At 31.2% G+C, this 13,742-nt stretch overlaps 2 protein-coding genes across 7 annotated transcripts; one reads left to right on the forward strand and one right to left on the reverse strand.

Annotated features, from left to right (window-relative positions):
* Nucleotides 1-620: 620 nt before the first annotated feature.
* LOC101246800 (uncharacterized) lies at nucleotides 621-7,058 on the forward strand. 6 transcript variants are annotated; one of them, XM_010315511.3, is made up of 15 exons: nucleotides 621-690; nucleotides 1,797-2,129; nucleotides 2,571-2,699; nucleotides 2,796-3,003; nucleotides 3,471-3,617; nucleotides 3,957-4,031; nucleotides 4,130-4,201; nucleotides 4,282-4,353; nucleotides 4,605-4,676; nucleotides 4,749-4,820; nucleotides 4,925-4,996; nucleotides 5,416-5,559; nucleotides 5,760-5,831; nucleotides 6,107-6,253; nucleotides 6,715-7,058. In XM_010315511.3, the coding sequence occupies exons 2-15, from the start codon at nucleotides 1,932-1,934 to the stop codon at nucleotides 6,897-6,899; spliced, it is 1,665 nt and encodes a 554-aa protein (XP_010313813.1). In that variant the 5' UTR covers nucleotides 621-690; nucleotides 1,797-1,931; the 3' UTR covers nucleotides 6,900-7,058. The 6 variants fall into 6 exon arrangements, with proteins under 6 accessions (XP_010313813.1, XP_019066870.1, XP_010313816.1 ...); XM_019211325.3 differs by lacking the exon at nucleotides 621-690 and having other exon boundaries at nucleotides 719-2,129; nucleotides 6,214-6,253; nucleotides 6,715-6,804; XM_010315514.4 differs by lacking the exons at nucleotides 621-690; nucleotides 6,715-7,058 and adding an exon at nucleotides 5,906-5,949 and having other exon boundaries at nucleotides 719-2,129; nucleotides 6,107-6,248.
* Nucleotides 7,059-10,780: 3,722 nt separating this feature from the next.
* On the reverse strand, nucleotides 10,781-11,700 carry LOC101264293 (uncharacterized). The gene has a single exon (XM_004251691.5). It carries the CDS (start codon nucleotides 11,617-11,619, stop codon nucleotides 11,125-11,127), a length of 495 nt encoding a protein of 164 aa, XP_004251739.1. The 5' UTR covers nucleotides 11,620-11,700; the 3' UTR covers nucleotides 10,781-11,124.
* Nucleotides 11,701-13,742: the final 2,042 nt, after the last annotated feature.

Here is a 13,742-nt window from a genome sequence, read left to right on the forward strand (position 1 = left end):
GGGTATATCAACTCCAAATGACAAAGTTGAAGGGTATATCAGACCCTTTCCCTTTTAAAAATATTTAATAATACTAATATATGATGATGAAATATGTATAATTATATAGTTACTCTGTATGTATAATATGTAATATATATTTAAGAAAACAATACAACAATTTGACAACGTTTTATTTTCTTAATTACTAATTACACCTACAACTAAACATTACAATGGAATAGTAATAGTCTTTCATCTTTTATTGAAAGTATTTGTTTAAAAGGATCTGAATTTAAATTTTTAATAAGATAATAAATTAAAAAGCAAATTATTTTATAATTTTTATATCTAAACTCAAAAGTATTTGAAATTTCATTGAATACGGAATTTGAAGTGTATCTTCAAAGATAATATCCTTATCCTCTAAACATCATTTTGCAAGTGTTTTGATGATTAATCTGACACAACATATTACACTATGATGACACTTGGGAAAAAACAAAAACAAAACCAATGTACTAGGTATTCATTCCACTCTTCTACACAAATATTTGGACACGTGGCACACACCCACAAGCTTTCTTGATTTTATGCATCTCTAATTTGCTCTAATATAAGGGAAATTAAAAACAAGAAATATTTTGTGCTCTTATATTATTGAATGAATGAAAAGATATATCATAATAAGAATTAAAGGCTTATTTTGGAGTATTCTCTCTTTATAAGTTTTTTTTTTTTTTCATTTTTCATTTGGTGATATTTTGATTAAGAAAACATATTTGGTTTATGTTTTGTTATGTGTGTTTTTGGATTTTTGATATTGAAATAATTGATTATGACACCTTTTCTTGATAGAAACAAAAATTATAGATAAAGAAAATAATTTATGTATATATTACGTAATGTCTGCATGCACGCTATCTTCTAGATTACTTGCGCTGAAATATGTATTGTCATTGTTGTATTTTTATGGGGATTTAGTATTTGCTTTATTAAGCAAATTGTATAACACATTTCTATGTTGGTAAATTTTCTTTACTTAAAACTTGCTATTTTACTCTTAATAATGACATATTGTTGTGGCATTAAAATGGATGTAACATGTTTAAGACTGCGAGTTTATAAATTCTATGCTTCATGATATGAGGTGAAATTTTTTTGGAGGTTAAGCATGCAGATGTTTGTTTGTATAGTATAATAGGATGATCCCTTTATGTGTTTTTGAAGAAAAAAATCCGACTTTAGACTTTCGATTTTACTCTTTAGTAATGACATGTTGCAGCATAGAAATGTCATGTTTAAGATCACAAGTTTTCTGTATCGTGATATGGATTAAGCGGAGAATTTGGAAGTATTATGCAGCTGTTTGTTTATACATGAAGATTCACTAGTTTCAGTGGAAAAATTGGAAGTGAGAATTATGATTCTTGATTTTTGTACAAACAAGATGAAGACAGAGGAATGAAAAACTGCAAGAATCAATCGTTCCCTCGGTTTCAGTTTGTTTGTCTGGTTTTGACTTGAAAATGAAATCCAAGAAAGTAAAAGAACAATTTTTGAATCTTACAGTCTTAAACTAAATGTTTAAAGATGTGTAGAATGTATCGAGATGTCTTTTAATCTTGTTGTCCGATCTTAAACATGTCATGTGAAAAAATTTAGAATTAAAGAATTTCCAGAGTTGTTACGTAGAATTACATGTTGTTGTATGTTGATTTTACTTGATAGTGCAAAAGTTTATGCATTATCAGTACGTAGAACTTAAACTCATACGAGAAATTTGACGGTCTACATGTATCATTGATCTCTTTCAGGCTTCAAGTGCCTATGATCAAGTTCTTCTACAACATGTGTAAGGGTGCTTGTTTCTTGAATGTCCGGTTGTGCTGTTGTTTATTAGCTCTCGTTTTGGCGAAGACTTAAAGCTTTGTTGGCGTATTCCTAATCGAATGGGAAGTGTTTGTTCATCAAAGAGAGATGCACATGATGATGATAACATCATTAGAAGAGGTTTCTCAAGTAGACGGTTTAAAGTTGGGAGATCGAGTTGTTTAGAGTCGTTCCTTCTTGGGCGTGGCGTAGATTGTCCTCTGGGAAGAAACAACTGTCCGTCCCTCATGGAATTATGCGTTCATAGAATACGTAAGGTGATTGATTTGATTTTTTCTCTTAATATGTTCCATTAAGCAGAGTTCAATTCACAGTATAAACTTAATGTGTTCAATGTTTAACACTATGTTGCTCAGACTCTTCAAAAATATCAGTATGTGTGTGTCAGTTCCTCCAAAAGTAATGCGTTTTGGAGAATCTAACACGGATGCAACAACATATTTGGAGAGTCCGAGTAACACAAGATTAATGTTCGTAAGCATATTGTACTTTTGGAATTATGCATTTAAACACATATCTAATCATGTTATTTGTCGAAAATATTGCATTCAGTTGAACTCGTTTAGTATAGTTTAATGTTACCGCACCAGTATCGGATCCTCCAAACATGCTCTATGTTCGAAGGATCCGACACGGCCCAACGACATTTTTGAAGAGTCCAACCAATATGGAAATCTTATGCTCCCTTCTATTAACAGGATCTTGACAAATACAAGTCATTCTCAATGCTGCCAAGGGACATAAGCCAGTTGATATTCAACAATCTGGTCTATTCCAATCGCCTTTCAGATGACAATATAGAAGCATTTAGAGATTGTGCACTCCACGTAAATCCCGTCTCACATTGATATCGTATCGAATTTTGAAAAACCAAGTCATTTTTTTTAGTACATGATCTTATAGGACTCTTTTTTTGTTAACAGGATATGTGGACAGGAGAATATAAAGGTGTTAAACATAATTGGATGGATGTGTTTTCTTCACAAGGATCATCTTTACTGTCTGTATGTATCTTTGGTTCTAAGGTTACTGATTTCGGATTCTGTCTGTTGAAAAAATGCCCGAATCTCCAAGCGTTATCCTTCGATTGCTGTGACCGTATTTCTGAACAGAGGATAAAGGAACTCAGTGGTAGTTATTACTGTTCTCTCTTGCAATAGTTTCATGTTTTACTTGTCAATCTGTATGTTAAGTTTCTCGTGAATCGGTTTTCCTAAGAGAGAGAGTGTGCTATATGAAGACGAGAAAATGTTTTCTTTTCTCTCTGTTTATTGCTGTTTACTTTGCTATGTTGCTCGGATTATCCAGCGATGTTAGTCATATTCATGTTGGATCTTCCAAAAGTGCACTTACGCACCGGTCAGCATCTTTGGAGAGTGCAAGCAACTTAGATTCTTTGCATCATTGTGTTGTTTTATTGAGCATATTTCTTTGGAGTATGTATGATGGATGATATAGACAGTATAAAATCGATCGTGTGACTGACTATTTTCTTGGGGTGTTTGCATTATCTTTCTCTTTTACTAGTCGGATTAGGAAAGTTAATTTGTGATTCGATCTTTTGTTTGGTGATGACGATCATTGTATTTGTGCCTCAGGTTTCTCGAATTTGACTTATTTGAGTTTTACAAAATGTGTTTCGGTTACTGCTGAAGCAATGGAATCTTTATCCAGCTTAGATAAATTAGTTAAGTTGGATTTCGAGAGGTGTCCTCAAATTCATGGAGGATTTGTTCATCTTCAAGGTTGGTTATTAGCCAATAATTTATCTTTTAGTATTACACGGTTCTATCGAGACCTAGGCAATGATCAAGCATACGGAGGGGCAGGGCAGATATGAATGTCTGCTTACCCGTTCATGTGAATGCAATAGCCTTTGTCGAGACCCTTTATATGTATGTACTAAGAAATCTACTTATATCTATAAACATTTTACTGTCGAGGTAGCTATAGGAAGTGGAACCATAGGCGGATCCAGGATTTGAAGTTTACATTGGCTTTCGTTGACATTGTATGCTTTCAATTTTGTTCCGTTATCAAAAATTTGCTTCACCTTAAGATAAATAGTCCTATTTTTGTTTCAGGTTTACCGAAACTTGAATCTCTCAGCATAAGATGTTGTCAATGCATAATGGATTCAGACATGCAGCCTTTGGCAGGTATCGGTGGTGAATGTGCTTTAAGCTCATCGCACGTGTCATCTTGCTGTGCTTGATTTATTGTGAGCATTTGCTCGTTTTCACATGATGCAATTCAGGGATCGCGAGTTTGAAGGATCTTGAGATCGTGTGTCTCTACATAACAGATTATGGAGTGTCTTATCTGAGAGGTACTGATGAGTATTTCTGTTGTCGTCTTTGTAGACTCGTTTATACTTCTATTGAAATTTACTTTTTGATTTCTTTTTAGGTTTGAACAAACTTCTTGTACTAAATATCGAAGGATCTCATGTTACTACGTCATGTTTGGATACTATATCAGGTTTGCACTTTTCTAGTAGTACCGTAGTTTTAGTAAGTTAAGATGGTAAGCGCCTTTTCGATCCTATGGTTGATAAAAGCTGTGTTGCTCAGATTCTTCTAAAATGACACCTGATTGCGTGTCTGATCCTCCAGAAGTAGTGCAATTTTTGGAGGGTCCGTGTAGTTCGAGGAAACACAGGATAATAAAGGCATCAGTAATGTTTTTTAATAGTATCGTCTCTTATGGGAACTTTTCTTTTTATTTGACAGAGCTTCCTTCACTGCAATCGTTGAATCTAAATAGATGTTGTCTGAGAGATGATGGATGTGAAAAGTTTTCGGGTAACTGGATCGTTATGAACTGATTCGAGCAAGATGTTGTTGCATCTTTAGCTAATATTGTCTACCGTGCAGAACTCAGCGAGTTGAAGGTATTGAATTTGGGATTTAACCACATTACAGATGAATGTTTGGTCCATTTGAAAGGTCTGTCTATCCTCTTCGATTGCATTAATTGAGCGTTGCATTTCATTTTCTCCACCTTAAATTAATTCAACGTTGCATTTCATTTCATTGGATCGATATTGCAGGTCTGACAAAATTGGAAGGCTTGGACTTCGACTCATGTAGGATTACAGATGACGGATTGGCTCATTTATCTGGTATAGAACATCAACCTGCGCTTAACATAACGTTGCCTTAATCGAGGACCACTGAGTTTACGGTCCTGAATAACTCGAATCAGATCTTGATTATTCGGTTTATCTTGTATTACTGGAATTTAGTTGAGTCACTTGAGTTCTGTTTACATCTTTGAGATAATTTCTGAGGTCAACAAGTCGTCCACGTTGGATAAAAGTTGTAGTATGTTGATTTATGTTGCTCGAACTTCCCAAAAATGTTGCAGCAATCATGTCCGATACTCAAAAAATGTACTACTTTTAGAGGATTTTACACGCAACCGTAGATGTCAATTATCAAAGAAGAGTGTCATCTGCATTCCGATGGGGACTAAAATCTGTCTCCGAGTTCTTGTTTTGCGTGTTCTATGAACAGATTTGAGTGATTCGTTTTGTTTTAGGTTTGAAAAACTTGGAAGATCTCAACCTCAAATTCACCTTAGTGACGGACGATGGTTTGAAAATGCTATCCGGATTAGCAGGTCTCAAGTCACTCAATCTGGACGTTCGCCAAATTGCAGACTCAGGGCTTGCATTTCTCACAGGTAAGCCATAAGAAACACGAGACGAAATGTGAATGCTTAGTATAAGATGGATGCAAAATGTACTTTCTGTTTTGTGATATGGCTCATCGCGTATCAATTCCTCAGTATCATGTTCTATTGTATCGTATCGTATAATTTCTTTTCTGGTGTTTGCTGCTAGAAATTTAATCATGTTATTCTTTTGTCTCTATGGAGTATAGGTTTAACTGGTTTGACTCACCTGGATCTCTTTGGAGCTCACATAACTGATTCCGGGACAAAGTACCTCACATGTATGTTAAACGTTTTAGTATCCGTCCTCCTCTTACACCATATCTTACACTCTCGTTCTTTCTGGGGTCGTAAGGTTTACTATCATGTATTGCGAGAATTCATCATAAATTGATTCAGGTCAGGCTTAGTTGTATGATGCTTTATGCTTCCTTTGATTTCATCGACGAGTACTTTTGATCTAGATATAAGTCTCACCACTTGATCGTTGCTAGTTGACCTCGTATACTTGTGTGTGCATATTCAAATTCTAAAATGTGTATGATTGTCTCATCAGATTTCAGAAATCTGCAATCACTTGACCTTTGTGGTGGCACGTTAACGGATACTGGAGTCGAAAATATAAAGGATCTTTCTTACTTGATGTTTTTGAACCTATCACAGAACCGGAACTTGACCGATAAGACCTTGGAGCTTCTTTCAGGTACGTTTATTTACTCGATAAGTTAACATGAACATGTTCAATCGAAAATTTAGACTCGTAGAGTTGAATGTGTGTGCGTTTTGAAATTTAGACACATTTGCATACATTCAAGACTTTAACTTATTGTTTAGCCCATTTTAACTCGATATATTTCAGCTCATGTAATGTTTGGAGGGATTCCATTTTTTAACCTAAGCTCAATTAAACGCGTTCAAGTTCAGATCCGCCTATTAGATATCTTAGTCTAAAGGTGGATTGAAAAGCGTGTCTAGCTAATCCAATCGTGCCAGCTATTTTCAGCTCGAATCATGTATACATATGCACAAAAGAAGTTTTAGCATGCAAAAAAATTATATTTTTATCCTGTTCGATTCAAAATTCTAGATTCTTCTCTGTATATATCTTTTGTTCATACATGACCTAGTTTTCACCTATCTTTTTTTTCTTATAAAATAATGCAGGAATGAAATTATTGGTGTATTTGAATGTGTCAAATTCTTGTATCACCAATGATGGGTTGAAATATTTGAAGCCTTTGAAGAATTTACACACATTGGATTTAGAATATTGCAATGTGACATCATTTGAGATTAAGAAACTACAAGACAATGTCCTCCTAAATCTTGTGAGATATAGGCCTAATTAAGGTACTTAAGAGGTCGTTTCGTTCGCGGATTAAGTTATTTCAAAAATATACTTTTGAGATTATATTTCTTGAACTAATTTATCCGACCTTGTTCTGTACATCAAATGACTCCTAGGGTTCTCATGTAATATATAGTAAAAGCATAACATATAAATATGATCGTGAACTTGACGCCAATCGATAATTGTGTCCTTTAACTTCGGATGTGCACAAGTAAGGACTTAAACTTGTATAAAATTGAACAAATAGATATATCTGTCCTACATGGCACCTTACATGGAAATTTGGTGTCGTAGCAGACATCCTATATGTATTATGTAATGTAGGATATATGCGTATTCATTCGACTTTATACAAATTCAAGTGTTTATTTGCGCATATAAAGTTGGAGGGAATAGTTATTCGATAAAGCCTAGTTAAATGTCATGTTTATGTATTACGCCTATAGTAAATATTTCATAGATAAATATAATTTTTTTATCGGTTAAATCAGACATATATCGTTAATATAAATTGTGTGTTACTATTATTAATTTCTCGTTTGGACAACATACGTAAAATCGTTAAAATCACAAAGGTAGTTGGATGCATGGGTAAGAAACACCCAGAAGAAGGTACCGAATCATCGTATCGTAATAGCATGACAATTTAGTTTCAGATCGAATGAAGTTCTTAAAATAACTTTACTAGATGAGAGGTGTAAGCATAGCGAGGTGAAACTACTACCTTTGTATATTAGCATATTAAAGAGAAAATAATTACATGTATGATGGGACCTTATAATAAAGTTTGAGAAAATGATTATATCCTTATCCCTTTTGCATAAGTAAACAAGTAGTCCTCAATAAATCCACATCTTGCTTATGTGGTTTGTGTGTGCATCTACCTCATCATCACATGGCTTGTCAACTTCTCCATTGTAATTTTTGTGGGTCCTTTCAACTTGCTCAACACATATAGTATAAATGTATGTCATTGTTGGATGATGACATATATATCGGTTTGCGGAATCTAAATTTTCACTGACATAATTTAAAGTACTCAAAAATGTTTAATCGCTTATGTTTAGTAAGAAAATAATTTTAATCTTACATATATATATCGTGTAACTTTTTTATTACGGAAGGTTTGCCCCTTTGCACTCATGTAGCTCTGCCCTTATATGAATTCATATATTATTTATGTATTAATGTATTATTTGAACTATATATGTATATATAGTTAATGTCGGAATTAGGATTTGAGTTATGAATTTTTGAATAAAAGAGGGAAAATGACATAAGTGGGGTGTAGTTGTCACCCTAAGTAGCTTGTCCAAAGTAGGGTCACTTCTTTTTGCTTTTGTAAGTTTTTTTTTTTTGGATAATTTTTATTGGTTTTTGATATTTATATTAGAATTTAAGTAATTTGATTTTGTGATTTTTGAAGATGATGATTCTATTTGAATTATATTTTAGGATTCGATTGATCTAAACTTCTCATTAAAAGTAGAAAAAATCGAAATGATTTGATTGTAACTTATATTGGTGCTTTGGTACCTAGTCTTTGTAATATAAATTAGCTATATATTTATTTGTATTCTTTTAGTGGATATCTCTTTATGTTCATCACCTTATCTAGAATTAAAGTGACAAAAGCTAAGAAGATGACAATGTCATGGTCATATATAGATGCAATTATTATGTTATAAAAAAAATAAAAATGCACACACTATTTTTTTTGTCAATTTATGTAATTTTCCCAACCAACCATCTATTAGTTGGATACCAACTATATATACATTGAAAGTAGCTACCAAGTGGTTCTTTTTTCCTATTTAAGTTGTTTTTTATTTTCTTTTTATTGTTTTTTGGAAGATTTATAGTAAGAGAAAGGAAAAAAAAAATTGGTGAGAGTTGAATTTCATACCTAAAGAAAACAAAATAACATCTTTATCAATTAGCTAATAGTATTTTGCTTTTGATACAAATTGGTTGGAAATATATTTAAGTTAAGTATAAACAAGGCTTTTCACAGTGTTTGACTATTAGAGGTGACAAAATCAAAACTCTCTTTTATATTTCGTTCGATCTGTAAATTGACTTAATGAATTGAATTTAAAATATCTCAAATTTAAATATAAAAACAACATATATGTATATATTGAGTTTGGAACGTAAATAAATTTTTAAAATTTTAAACTAATAGTTTATGTCTTTTATTGTTTTAAACTCTAATTTATTTTTTTTCAAAAATAAAAGGAGGGAAAGAACCTTATTATAATTACACTAATCATAAGATTTATAACTCATCTCCCAGGACTCAAACTAAGAGACTATTTCGATAAGAAGATGAAGTTAATAAGGCCAAAAATTGAAAGCTAACAAAGGAAGGATAATCATATTTTATTTTCTCGGATCTTTCAAAATAAAAATAAAGCGATTATATTGGAATAACTTTCTTTATCTAAAGCTTCTTTTCTGACGATCGTAATAAGACTTTAAGAAATTTTATTATAGATAGTTACGATAAAATATATGTCTGAATGACTAAGCGGTCATATTTCACAAAATAAATGAGACATGACATGTTTGATTAATCATTTTTGCCAAAAATAAACTTTAGAATATTAACTTACTTATCGATCTAATATGTTTTGTTTGTTCAAAAGTTAGGAGTTTATTTAATCTTTTAATTTAAATTATGTCTATATCATATATAACAAATTAAAATACGATTGTTGAATAACATGTCCGCTTGAATTGCATGCATGATTTTAGTAAATCATTTTTTTCTTGAAACATGTGAAACCCATTTAAGTATTCTTTTTATTTTAATTTGTTTTCTTACTATTCTTTTAATATGTCATACATTTAAAAAATTATGTTAATTTTTTAATAAATGACAATAATTAATAACTTAAAATATTTTTTACAAAAATTGGCTGACTCTTCAAATATTACCAGTGTCAATTTCACATGAATAGAAATAATGGAGTAACATACATTATTTGAAAATTACGTAAAAAATATTATAAATCACAATAACTAAAATTTTTAAAAATTACTTAAATCGATATACAAAATTAAGGTTTAACAATTCGAAAAAAATACAATCACAATATCTGATAATTCATCATATTTTTTTAAAAAAATATTTTTTAAAAATTACAATACAAAAAAGAATAATTGAATTTCAAAGCTTAAAAGAGTGAGACATTGAACCATATTCATTATAATTCATATTTTAATTTATTGTCAACTAATTTTATAATCTATGAGTAATTCATTATATTTTTTGTTAATTCACTCTATTTGATATTGTTTGAGGTGACATTCTAACAGAGAGTTGCAACAGATTAGATATGATGAGAATAGGGAAATATTGGTCGAAAAATTAGCTTATCAGGAGTGGTTTAACGGTGTTAAAAAAACTTACACTTAAAATTTCAAATATAAGAGATCTAATTTTAATAATAATAGATTATAAATTATTATTTTTAACAAATATTAAATAGTAAAATTTCTACAAATATATATGTTGTTAGAGTGTCAGTCCATATACATCTTTTTGTACTAGCAATATCACAGTAGATTATCAATTGTTTTCTTTGTTATCATAGCGTTATCTTATTGTTGTTATTATTTACTTTGATATTATTTATGAAATTTTCTTGAATATGTTAAATTCACTTTTGTGAAATTTCACTATTATAACCTATTTAGTATTATTTTGAAATAAAATTAACTCATTTAACACTATTGTTTGTTTCTCACATATATCGAATCGTGCGATAAATCAAAATTAAATTGCTTTTAATTTGATTCATATGTTAAATTTTTATGATATTAGAAGTCTATCGAAATGATTGGATAATTAGAATCTGACTGACGCATTCATAATTAGGAGAACTGAATGATTTTATAATTTTCTTCATGTATTTTAGACTATTAGACATATGGATCCTAACGTTTTGGTCACCGGAGTACACAAAAAAGTTGTTCCGTTCCGACCTCCACCGTGTACACTCCAGTTCGCCGCCGCCACCTCGTTGCAGCTGACGTTACTTCACGGCCAGACATCGATTGCTGAGGTCAGCATTCAACAGAAAAGCAAACTTCTAACAGCTCTATTCACGTCCTACGTATCACCGGCACCGGAAACAATGGAGATCCGGCCAGATCTGCGCTAAGAATCGGCGCAGCACGCGTTGTTGAATGAAATTTCTAGAGAAAGAATAACTGACTTATGAGTCACCGGAACTGGAAATAACGGAAAGTCGACTAGGTCGGCGTTGGAAATCGGAACGGCGACGCTGTTGATGCGAAGAAGGACGAATCAAAGCCGCTAAAGCTCTTTTAACAAGCTCACCTTCAACAGTTCCGATTCGCACTAACGAATTCGTCATCGCCGATCGCCTCATATGCAATCGAATCGAATTCGACGCCGTTTGGCTAGTACTACTACTCCGTCGAATATCCATTTTCTTATGCATACTACAACGGAACGAACCTGGATGATTCGTCGGCGAACACATACACCTCTTCTTCTGAGAAGAAGCCAGTGTTTTCTGCCGGTTCATTACGGAAATAGACCGGCTTGGGGAAGTTTCACGGTCCAGTGTAAACCGGATCGATGAAGCAGAAGACGACGAAGTTCTAGATGACGATGAGTAAAATCTGCCGGCGGGAGATAATGAACGGAGCACCGGTCCGGTTGATCGCCGTGCAGAAGCCGCCATTTTTTGTTGTTTTACAGTTGAGAGAGAAGAAGAAGAAGATTGGAGAGTATTTCTTAGTGCCGCGTTTGGCTGTTTGATTTGGCAAACCTAAGTTTCACTCAAGGTATGTATTTATAGCAATCTCGAAATCATTTCTTTTTCATTTTTTAATTATTTTGGTGGGGTATATTAGCTTTAATTGCATACCTGACCCTCTAAATTCTTAAAAATTATATTTTTGGTCAAGATGCGTGTTATTTATGTATTTTATGTATCTTATGTTAAGTTAAGAAGGTTAAAAAGCCTCAAATTTTGAGATTATGGCGGAATGTTAAGTAGGTATAGTTTAAATTAATTATCGCTAGTAATTTTTTTTTAGCTATGTGTGTTTTCTTCTCTCTTTCTTTTTCGTGGTTCTCTCCTTTCGTATACATATACAATTATATGATATATATACAAATACAATTCGCCTCTCTGTTTCTTCTTTCAATCCCTCTCACCTTTCTTTTCCTTTTCTTTTAGTTTCGCTCGTTTCTCTCCTTCCTCTCTCATTCGCTCGCCAGATGTATAGATACATACGTATACTTTATGTATCTGTAAATTACATAAACCTCATAGTTATAATATGGAAATATAATCTATTGCTTATAAGTTTTAATTTAATTTCTTAAAAATTAAAAAATTGGATATAATAATTAAAGCTCGAATAATTAATATTATTTAGATACATTACTATATAGCTCAGATATATTAAAAATTAGCTCAGATACATTATATGTAGCTCAGATATAATAAATATTGGGCTCGAATACATTAATACATTAAAAACTAACTCAAATACATTAAAGAAATAGAGATTTTTAAAAATAATACGGTATAATAAAAATAAGTGAAATAAAATGTGAGTATTTCTGTAATTCTTCCTCTTTACATAAGCAATTATCATATACATATACAATTCGACAAATATACATAGCACTTCATTTTACTCTTCTTTCTGTCTTTTTTCGCTCGTATCTCTCCCTCTTCTTTCGATTCTCTCATCTCTCTTTTTTCCCTCTCTAACATATAACTATAAATTATAATTAATAAACTATATCTATAGAAGCTAATTAAGTTATTTTTTAATAGATTATTGAAATTTCTTGTTATAATAATGAGAATTAACCATAGTTTTAGAAAGTAGTATATAGGGATTAATGATAATAATAATAATATAGTAAAAACAAACAATGGGCTGGCTGGGAGGATAATAAAGTTGAATAAAACAAGGGGAGTTGCCGTTTGAGTAACGAACAGTGGGGTTAACAGAAAGCTGCCACGTTTCTGTTCATGTATGGTGACTCACTTCCTATAGATTCCACGTATAATTGGTGTCCTATTTGTTTAATAATTAATTTACTTAAACAAGATTCGATTCAAATTTAAAAAATAATTAAAACAAGATACGATAAATATTTTGAAAAAAAAAAAAAGTTAAAGAGGTTGAAAAATCATAAAGTAAGGCGGTGCACATGTGGGGAGTTAGTGTGATTGAATATTGAGACAATGAAATAATATAAAATGAACTTTATTATTAATTAATATTTTAATATATATTTTTATATAGTTATAATTAAATTAATATAATTTATATTTAATTTTAAAAATTAATTAATTAACTTTTAAAGACGCAACATGACATATAATATTGTAAGAAGAAAATACTACCGAATATGATGCATGAAATAATTAAGCTTATACATAGATGTCGAATATTTAATAATTGAATATGATAAAGATATATAATACTAAAATGGAAATATGATCACATCAAATAAGAAATGAACATATTTGTCAGAAGATACAACTTCTAAGTAATATACAACTTTGATGTTTATGGAGCATTTGATTTGTATAAATTATAGATATTTGATATATTAATAACTCATTTGTATAAAATGTATTAATTATATATATGTATATTTATTAGATAATTTGTATATATGTATCACTATGATACTAATAATTTTGTGCATAAAATTTAAATTTATATACAATTGAATGAGTTAAAATATTTATATTTGAATATCAAATCTCTCAATAATCTCTGTCTCGCTTTATCAAACACGTATTATATTATATATTGTATAATTAGTATTTGT

This window comes from Solanum lycopersicum, chromosome 12 (assembly GCF_036512215.1).
Source record: "Solanum lycopersicum chromosome 12, SLM_r2.1".
In the NCBI taxonomy this organism is placed as follows: Eukaryota; Viridiplantae; Streptophyta; class Magnoliopsida; order Solanales; family Solanaceae; genus Solanum; species Solanum lycopersicum.

Excerpts from the sequence above, each read along its gene's own strand:
- LOC101264293 (XM_004251691.5), bottom strand. The coding sequence starts at position 11,619 with ATGGCGGCTTCTGCACGGCGATCAACCGGACCGGTGCTCCGTTCATTA.
- LOC101246800 (XM_010315511.3), top strand. The coding sequence starts at position 1,932 with ATGGGAAGTGTTTGTTCATCAAAGAGAGATGCACATGATGATGATAAC. Across the intron at positions 4,032-4,129 it reads AGACATGCAGCCTTTGGCAG|GGATCGCGAGTTTGAAGGAT; the intron begins GTATCGGTGGTG and ends GATGCAATTCAG. Across the intron at positions 4,821-4,924 it reads ATGTTTGGTCCATTTGAAAG|GTCTGACAAAATTGGAAGGC; the intron begins GTCTGTCTATCC and ends TCGATATTGCAG.